The sequence below is a fragment of the Mytilus trossulus genome, chromosome 9 (genome assembly GCF_036588685.1).
Source record: "Mytilus trossulus isolate FHL-02 chromosome 9, PNRI_Mtr1.1.1.hap1, whole genome shotgun sequence".
Classification (NCBI taxonomy): domain Eukaryota; kingdom Metazoa; phylum Mollusca; class Bivalvia; order Mytilida; family Mytilidae; genus Mytilus; species Mytilus trossulus.
This window is the reverse complement of record NC_086381.1, coordinates 43,860,553-43,870,822: the sequence shown is the minus strand read 5'-3', so window position 1 is coordinate 43,870,822 and position 10,270 is coordinate 43,860,553. Positions and strand designations below refer to the sequence as shown.

The window sequence follows — 10,270 nt, the reverse complement described above, 5'->3', positions numbered from 1 at the left end:
GACTATGTGAAGTGTTAATACATAGGCCATGACTACAACTTTTGAAGTCAGATATGGTTCTTTTATAAAATTATAATTTATTTACAGATAAAGGGTGCACGTGTTTAGAATTCAAGTGCAAGGACAATTTACACAGTACCTGTTAGCTCATAGATGTGTTAGTTCTTCGTTCCCTGGGCTCCTCAGGGCTACAGGTTAGGTTGACAGATAGCCAAGTTAGTAAGAACGTTGTAAAGTACAGGATTTTTTTCAGTGCGTAGAAACCGGAAGTTCTTGACCGGATGTTTACATGTTTCTAAGCTTGAAGTGTCAAAAAATTGTGATTATTATGTTTTGTATTTAGTGTGATTTTATGAGATCATATGATGGATTTATGATAAATATGGGAGGGTTTATGTATAAAATACAAAATGTCAAAAAAGTTTCAATGTGAACCTCAAATAAACAAAGTTTTACGAAAAAATTTTAGCAGCTCAAAAAAATCACCCTTCCAATCCCACGCATGCGCATTGCGGGATTTTCAAATCCGCAAAGAAGTAATTTTCATCAACACTGACACTGTCAATACAACAGTCACTTCAAGTTCAACATAAGTCTGATTATCGATTTGGTGACCGTATTACTTATAATGTTCTAGACACAATCATTTATCTTTTGAAGCTCATTCTGACATTCAATGATTTATGCCCAATTTTCTCCACAAAACCTAGTGTAGTGAACTGGTGGTATTGGGATCGTTCGCCCTAATAACATGTTCGCCCTGGGTACGTTCGCCCTGAGTTCGTTCGCCCAGTGAGTCCGTTCGCCCTACTAAAAAATATTGATATTTAGGGCATTGAAGTTGAAAAAACTTTATATTCAGATATTTCTATGGTATATATTATTCTTGAAATTTATGGAACCAGGGAAATATTTTAAAGTTTACGGCTTGTTAAGGATCGTTAATTGTTCAATGACAAAATAATTCGGATCACTGATTATTGAATATTGTGATACTTGTCTTTTGATGGATTATTAATAAAAATCAAACGTTTTGTTTTGATAAAATATTCAGCTTGAAATTAATAAACACAATGATGTACGAACTGTAAATCATGAAACGGATTTATACTCGGAGATAGTCCTAGTCTCAGTTATACTGCATACATTCATGATTGACAGAATACAATTATTTTGTTAACAAATATCAATAAAGAGAAAATTTTACATTGTACATACCAATTCTACTCTGTAAATCAAAGAGAAAATGATAAAATGATTGCGGCAATATAAATATTCTGTCAATTTGTTAACAAACTTTAACATATTTTGTTCAAATACTTAAAATTATGCGACTGGAAAACAAATAGAAAAAAATAAAAATCTGGGCGAACAGGTATCAGGGCGAACACGTAGTATGGCGAACGTGAATCAGGGCGAACGGACCCGGATTCTGAACAGGTGATGGCTAGTCCAAATAATAATCAGATTATGACTTTTGGCATGGTTACTTTAATTTATTTCTGGGACACCTTCCTAACACAAAACCTATCAAAGGAGTACGTATTTACACTTTTGGTATTTAGCTGTATTTTGCCTCCGAATGACCTACATGTAACATCACCTCTGAATAACCTTTTGACGTCAAGCAACAATCACTTTTTAGTTGCGACGTCATATGTTTTGAATTATGAAGTCAAAGTTTACGGGAACCTGTGTGATGTTATGTAATGGCGGACAAATTTGCATAAAAGTGTAAATACGTCTATTACAGAGGGTGATAAAGGGTTATTTTCGTGCAATATGTTTTGCCATTTTTATTTCACGTGCATTCGTGAAAAGGGTTCGTTATTCACTGTATTTTGTGAAATGGTGTTAAACAGGGGAGGACGTGGCGTGCAAACTCACTTGTTTTCTGTGGGAAACGGGTCTTGAGCAAATACTAACTAGTCCAAATGATTATGCTGTCTAGGAAGGCTATATTTAACTGTTTAAATTTCGCTTTGACACTTGTGGATGTAAGTTGTCAAAAGAAAAAAAAATATAATAGCCTTTCACGAATTCATAAGGATTTGGACTAGAGCAAAAACATGTTTGAGTAAGTCTGTAATCAACTTTAGAAACAATTAGCTAGTCTACCATGTCTACAGTACATTGCATTATTGAGTATAAACTTAAAGACTTTAAAGTCTGGAAGTGTATGCAGATGCTGATATTAAAATATTAGCCACTTTAGCACTCTGTCAAATTGGCACTCAAAATTAATGCTCACAAACATGTTTTTTGATAATATTTTGCCAGTGCCTGCAACATTGTCACTGCGTCTGCATTTCAATTAATTACAATGTATTCTGTAAGAATATGTCCCAAGTTTAGAACATGCAGCTCAGTACAAATGTAGTTGTACATTTGTACTACCATACATTTTGCCATACATATACATTTTGTATATTAACAGTAAATCAAAGTTAAAAAGGTATTGATTTGACAGAATTTTAGACTACTATATACATGTAATGTATATTTACAATCTCTCAAAAAGATATATTTATTTATAATTTAGCTAATGAAGAGAATGATGGATGCTCAAACTGAGATTTTGATGAAGACATTGACAGATCAAGGGGAAAAAATTGAAGAATTACAACACTTGTTACAGAGGATAGATTTACATGCAGGAGCTCAGAAAAAAGGAAAAATAAGAGCTGTCCATGTTCCTGCTCATATTAAGGTACAGTGCAATGTATATATACAGCTATACATGTGTATCATGTGTATACACTTATATATTTATTAAAATAAATATCTTGTCTACATTTTCTGATTTCATAATTAGAAAATCTATCAAATGATATCACTGTGAATGATATACTTTACATGTAAGTCATGCAATTCACTTAGAGAGTGAGACATGCCATTGATAGAACATTGATTTAGGAACATACATGACATATATATATATATATATATATATAAAATGTATGTCTTTTTGTTTTATCAGCTTATAATATAATAATAATACTTGCTTATAAAAAAGAATATTACCAACGAGACAACTCTCCGAAAGAGACCAAATGACACAGAAATTAACTATAAGTAACTGTTTTTACATCTAGTAAAGCCCATACCCCATAGTCAGCCTGCTTTAATAAAATCTGCAAATATACCATGTATACCTTATACATATTATATGTAAGTTCAAGTGTCAGGGTAAATTTATACATGCAATCATAAAGTTTCAAATAGCCAAGCAGTGAACTGTGCAAAGTATATATTTCAAGTATTAGGAATCATGGACCCCCTGTCCAATCTTCCCTTTGCATAGACCCAATTTTACAAATATATGTGCAATGTTCCTGGTGTAGATCAGTTTGAAAACATATAAATTCCTCATACATGTATATGATCTCCTGTCAGTACACATTTATTCAATCAAAACAGTTGTGATAGTTAATAAATGATAGTTGATAAACCTTTTTTGTTTTATTTTGCAGCAAGCTGTTCGTGATGCTTACAGGCATAGCACTACAGAAAACAATTTAATCTGGACATGTAAAACAGCAGCTGGTTCTATTTTGAAGTAAGTAATAGTAATTACATGAATTTGACATGACTGGGCTGAGTCTTAGGATAATGATACTGGATGAAATATCTTTGTATTTTAATTTTATGGAAAATAATGTAATTATAAGTTGACCCCTGTCAAAATGTAATATTTAAGGAGATGCAGTGTGATTGGTAATGAGAAAACTAAAAAATAGAGTTCTCATGAAGTGAATTTTACTATCAATAGGTTACCATTCATCACATCTTAAACCTTGAGCAAAACCCATGCCATATAGTAAGCTACTTTTTATCAAAATGTGAAGCAGTGTACTGATTTATATGAGAAAGAAATTAACGAAAACAAAGGAGTAGGTCCGGTAAGGCTTGTTTCCCTTTAAAAACCATTTATTGGTTTAAACTTGTATTTCCTCACACTATTAGTTTTAGTTTAAACATATACATGATATATATTCATCATCAATACAAATATATCATCATACACAATACACAATAATAATAGGATTCAGAAACAAGCTACATGTGTATATAGCTGATATTAATCCCTTTCCTTGAAATACCAACTCCAGGTAACTAAATTACATAGATATAGCATGCAGTGTTACAATGATATGGAACAAGAATGAATAAGTAACTATTTAACTGAAAAAGAAAGAAGGAAAAAAAAACTTAATTTTAAAATATTCAAACCATTAGTGTTTTCTTAATATGCAATTACTTGGCCAATATATATTAACTTTTTAGCTTCTTCTAGGTATTCTGCAGAGGTAAATAAAGAGATGTCTGAGGCTATATGTCTTTATGTCAAAGGACAATTTTCAACAACAGAAGAAGGTGTTATTAAGAGTAAGTACATGTTTTTTTTTACAATAGTAATGCAAATTTACTATGATATCTACATGTATATGGTACATTTAAAATAATTTATGCCCTTGCTGCTTGTTGAGAAGCATAAAAGTATAACCCTGTCACTAAGCTACAATAGAATTTAGTTTTAATCAAATGGTATGAAGATTTACACAAAAATTGTTACTACAAAACAGTTCAGGTTCTAATTTAAATGGAATTCCTTTCTATTTTCTCCAGGTATTCCCTCTTTACATATATGCAAGTGGAAAGGGGAGCATCTTTGTCACATTCTTTTTGTCGAGCCTTTGACTTTAGTCGAAAAAGCAAGACTAAGCGATCCTACATTCTGACGGCGGCGTCCACAAATATTCACTCTGTCATGTCTGTGGTTAAAGTTTTTGAAATTTTAATCACTTTCTTAAACTATACTGGATTTCTACCAACATGACCAAACTTGGACAGAAGCTTGTTTATGATCATAAGATAGTATCCAGAACTAAATTTTGTAAAAATACCTTTTATCTGTATTTTACTTATAAATGGACTTTTTTTTCTGCTGGAAATATTAAATTCACTCTGTGGTTTAAAGTTCATGAAGTTTTTAAAATTTTAATAACTTTCTTATGCTATCAAGAATTTGTTCCAAACAGAAGCTTGTATCTAGAAGGAAATTTACCAACATTTTGTATCTAAAAACAGTGTTTATTTGTATTTTACTTATAAATGGACTTAATTTTATTTAAGTTAACATTACATACAGTCTGTAGTTGAAGTTTTTAAAACATTAATCACATTCATAAACTATCCTATATTTTTACCAAACTTGGACAGAACTTTTTACAATCAAAAGATAGTATCAAGAGGAATATTTAGGAGCCTGTGGTTTACAGCAAAAGTAGGCCAAACACTGGGTTTTGCGGAACCCTTACGATTTTTTTATTTGGAATTTGAATATGTTAATCATTCAAGCACTTTAATTTTTATATGAGATCCATTCTTTGACATCTGGTAATTTTAATGCACTTTAGTCAAACGATTGAAAACTTCATTGATGTTATAGAGACCAAAGATAATTGCAGGAAAAAACAACAGAAAAATAATTCAAAACAATTTTATATTTGAATGAACTAGACAATCAAACAATGAATGACCTATTTTCTGTTTGAAAATTTGCACATTGAATTTATATTGATTTGCTATTGATTAATAGATTAATTACTAAATAGATAGATAAAATTAGATTAAAAGGGCAGTAATTCAGTTTCAGTTAAACAGCTGATTGGGCTAATTACAAATACATCTTATAAGTCAAAAGAAAACAAAATGGGAGTACTTAATATTGTCATTAATATTGAAATTGAATAAGACAAAAAAAAAACTCAATAATAAGCCATGGAGGAAAATGGTGATGCTGCCTAATTTTTATACCCCTCCTATAGGAAAATTTTGAAAATATATGTCCCATCAAGTAAATGTCTTTTCTTCCAAGACACGCCACCTAGAGGAAAGGTTCTGTAGTAATACCTGTCACTGAAATGGCTGTCATTTAATGTAATTTACACCGGCATCAAACACCAAAATAAACTGAGTGTGACTAGTCCCACAATCTTTAATTTCACATTCAAATTTTAAAACCCCTCCCCCAACAGAATAAAAAAAAATGGTAGCCTTCCACCCTCAGGTGGGAAATTTAAATGGAATAGTCCTATTACTGACTTGTACATTATATTCACTTTCCAGCTGGTATTGAGACATATTTCAATACCATAAAACAAAGGAGACAAATGGAGGAGGATGGAAAAAAGGCCTCACACAACAGAAAAATGGTTTTGTATGGGAGAAAGAACAGGGTAAGTACAAAACATAGTAACAATTGAGGAAAAAAAACTGTAGAATGATAAACAAGCTTATCTATCCTGTCCTATCAGTCTATTGTGTTGACTTCACAATGCATTTTATTCAAACCATCTTATTTTAAAAAATTGCACTTTCTTTATTAGATTTGACAGATGTTTAAGTCAACATGTTGAAGTTACCATTGAAATGAAATGCTTTTTTTCATAATGATATATAATGGAATATTTATGCTCAGCATGCTTTGACACTTTTGTTTCAAGTGTTTCCATTCATGAAGCTCCAAAGCTTATGTGATTTGTAAAATAAGTAGAAACAAGAGTTTTTATTGTTTTTTTCCCGTGAAAAGATCTTTTTATTTTGCGTTTTTATCCTTTCATCTGTTTCACTTCAGGTAAAAGTTTTGGTTCAAGTTGTTGGCCAAGATAGTTTTTAATAAAGTCCAATCAACTTTAAAATTAATACACATGTGGTCTATGTTATTATATTATATTAAATTTAATGCCAAATTTCATGGTCCACTGAAAAAAGAAAATCATTATGGGAGCAGAGTATAAATGTACTATGAACGTGCAGCTTAATTTCATGTTTAGTCACAAATCCTTTTTTTTTTAAAAATATTAATTATTCCACAGGATATTTATTGGTCATTCTATAGAATATCTTGTTTTCAACTTATGATTATGACTTAAGTGCGAATTACTGCATGTAGAAAAGATCCCTTTTGTCTAATAGATATAACTAGTCAATTTAAATCAAATTAAACATTTTCATTACAGAAGCTTCAAAATAGAGTTAAGGCCCTTCAAGCAAAGAAACTACCAGTGCCGGAAGAGGAAAAACTAATGAAGGCCATAAAAATTGATTTCATGTCGAGTGAGGACAGTGATTCTGAAGATGAAACGCGCCTTATTACAAGACCTCTGCCATGGCTGTCGAAAGATTTTAAATCTTACATGGATAAACTTGACAGTAAATACCAGAGACAGCTCAATGCACAAGGCAAAAAGTTGAGATCTAAGAGAGTTGTTGACAGGCCATCAGAGAGGCCTTGTCCCAATAAATCCCAAGACCTGTCATGGGTTTTTGCTTAAGGGCATAACCTACATATTTTTTTGATTATTTTTCTTTTGTTTTTTCTGTTTAATTAAATGCTGAATGATAATTTGAGTGTCTCTGGTATTTGCTGTCTTAGATTTTCCATCTAAGATTTCACCACATTATTTATATATTTTGGTCAATGGGAGATAACTTTGTATATTTAACAGTTTACCAATTGTTATCTCTTTTTAACATGTTTGAAAATTAATGAACAATTAATCTTAAAAGAAACATTATTTTCACTCAATTGTCCAAGTACATTTAATATTTGATAGTCATGTGCATGAAATTTCATAATTTAGTTGATAAAAAATATTTGTGTGCTCTTTAATTCAATTATATCATAAAATGTCTTTTTTTACTTTTATCATATGTATTCATTTGGGGTGAGATCCTATAAAATCTAAATTAATGTCTGAGCAGCACATTGGTTTGAAATTAGCAGCTATGTTATGTTTGCTGTTTTATTTTTTGCTATTTGATGTGTTTGGTTTATTTTAAGATTGAAAATATTGCAAGCAAGGGAGGTTATTCATTAATATTCTTATGATACCAAACTTTGAAAATGCTTATGTTTGCTGTTTGTTATAACCCTTTTGCAATGATTTTTAAACAAGTAATCATGTTAATTTGCCACATACCATTATTTTGTTGACTAGTTTGAATTTGATGTATATCTTTACTTATTTCAAAAAAGTGTTTTTTGTATTTGTTTACATAGTAAAATTATAGTTATTGATATTACGAAAATTTTGACAGTTGGATGTTTTTTCTTGGATATTAATGACATTTGCCTTGTTACAAAACCTCTGACTAGGCTGTCGAAAGATTCTAAATCTTGCATGGATAAACTTGGCAGTAAATACCAGGGACAGCTAAATGCACAGTGCAAAAAGTTGAGGTCTAAGAAAGCCTTGTCTAAATAAATCTCCAGAACTTGCATTTAATTGAGTTTGCTTAAGGGCATATGACAAAAAAAGAATCCTTCAATTTTGAATAGGGCCAAATAAAAAGTACACTTTTGGAATTAGCAAAGAAGAAAATGACTTCATGATTTACTTTTGAATTATAGTTTATAAAGATTACCAGTAGATCAGCCTAAGGAAAACCTTTGAAAATAAGTCGGACAGAATATTTTGATTTCTTGAACTTAACTTGAAGATTTTTTTAACTATACAAGATAAATAATTGCTTTCTGATTTCAACATTTGATTTTTACTATAAAAATCATTTACAGGTGCAACATATATTTGTCATTAGATAATGTTATTGTGTTTGTTTGACCTACATATTTTTTATGCCTTATTTATGGTCATTATGTTTTTCTTGTCTTGGCATCAGTCTGTCCCTTTGTTTTTATCTGTTTGTCCTGTTTCAGGTAAAAGTTTTTGGTCAAGGTAGTTTTCAATGAAGTTGGAAGTTCAATGAGCTTGAAACTTAGTACACATGTTCCCTGTGATCTATGATATAATCTTTCTAATTTTAATGCTACATGAGAGAATTTCACCAATTTTCAGTCCACTGAACATAGAAAATGATAGTATGAAGAAGGCATCCATGTACTGGGGACACATTCTTGTTTTAATTTAAAAAAAAATGCCTTTTTTAATTGATTAAAAGCTGAATAATAATTTGGGTGCGATTCATTTAAGTGTCTGGTATTTGCTGTCTTAGATTTTCCATCTAAGATTTCACCACATTATTTATATATATTTGGTCAATGGGAGATAACTTTGCGTATTTAACAGTTTACAAAAATGTTACGTCTATTTTGAATGTTTAAGTATTAATAAACAATTAATCTTAAAACATATTATTTTTGTTCAATTTTCCTATGTCCTAGTACATTTAATATTTGATAATTTTGTGCTTGAAATTTTTTATTTTTTTAATAAAAGTTTATTTGTGTGCTATTTTAATCAATTGTATATATTTGAAATTTACTTTTCCTTCAATTATTTTTTACCTGTATCTTGTGTATATAGCATTCAGGGTGAGGTTTGATAAAATTTGAATTAATGTCTGAGCAGCACATTGGTTGTTCATTTAGCAACTATGTTATGTTTGTTGTTTTATTTTTTGTTTTTGATGTATTTGGTTGTTCCTTTGATTGACTAATAATGCTAGCAAGGGAGATTATTCATTAATATTTTTATGATACCAAACTTGAAAAAAAGCTGGGTATGTTTGCTAATTGTGATAACTCCAATGTTATGATATTTAAACAAGCAAACTCAAATAGTAAGCATGTTTCTTTGTCACATACCATTATGTTATTGACTAGTTTGAATTTGATGTAGAACTGAACTTTTATTTGTTTACACAGTAAAATTGTAGTTCCTTGATGTAACCAACATTTTGACAGTATATTTTATTGATAATCAAAATAACTTTGATTTGTCAGTATCTGAATAAAATTAATTTGATAAAGACTTTGTTTCTTTTATTAAAGTATATACAAAGGGAGACAATTCAATTTAAAAAAAATATTATTCAATCTGTATAAATATGCCCAAGACAGGATGGCAATAAGATAAAACAGGAAATTGTTGTTTATATGATTATGCTTTGTCCAAGGGTTTTTGTTATCTCCTGTATTATATATTGTTGCAATTATCACACAAAGAGATAGATAGCCTTGCCCTGAAGTCTATATCTTAATTTTGTGTTATGTGCAAATCTTAAAATTTAAACATTTTAAGTTCTCATATAAAATCAGAGGCATTGGCATTATTTACTTACAGATAAAGGCATACTTACAAACTGGTATTAACCTTTGCAAATAAATGACTTATAAACTTTGGATTATAGTTGTAGTTTCATCTTTACAGACTTTAATGATACTGACAAACCATACATTTGCAATTGGAACCCAAAATCTTATTCTACTGTTATTAAACTGAGGAGCAATCCCTGCCTTCAA

General features: G+C 30.2%; 1 protein-coding gene across 1 annotated transcript; it reads left to right on the top strand.

The window, feature by feature from the left end:
- The first annotated feature begins 2,403 nt into the window (after window positions 1–2,403).
- Window positions 2,404–9,777, top strand: LOC134682966 (uncharacterized). The gene is made up of 5 exons (XM_063541928.1): window positions 2,404–2,710; window positions 3,474–3,559; window positions 4,298–4,389; window positions 6,133–6,242; window positions 7,026–9,777. The coding sequence occupies exons 1-5, from the start codon at window positions 2,546–2,548 to the stop codon at window positions 7,338–7,340; spliced, it is 768 nt and encodes a 255-aa protein (XP_063397998.1). The 5' UTR covers window positions 2,404–2,545; the 3' UTR covers window positions 7,341–9,777.
- The last annotated feature ends 493 nt before the right edge of the window (window positions 9,778–10,270 follow it).

Excerpts from the sequence above, each read along its gene's own strand:
- LOC134682966 (XM_063541928.1), top strand. The coding sequence starts at position 2,546 with ATGAAGAGAATGATGGATGCTCAAACTGAGATTTTGATGAAGACATTG. Across the intron at positions 3,560-4,297 it reads GCAGCTGGTTCTATTTTGAA|GTATTCTGCAGAGGTAAATA; the intron begins GTAAGTAATAGT and ends AGCTTCTTCTAG. Across the intron at positions 6,243-7,025 it reads TGTATGGGAGAAAGAACAGG|AAGCTTCAAAATAGAGTTAA; the intron begins GTAAGTACAAAA and ends TTTTCATTACAG.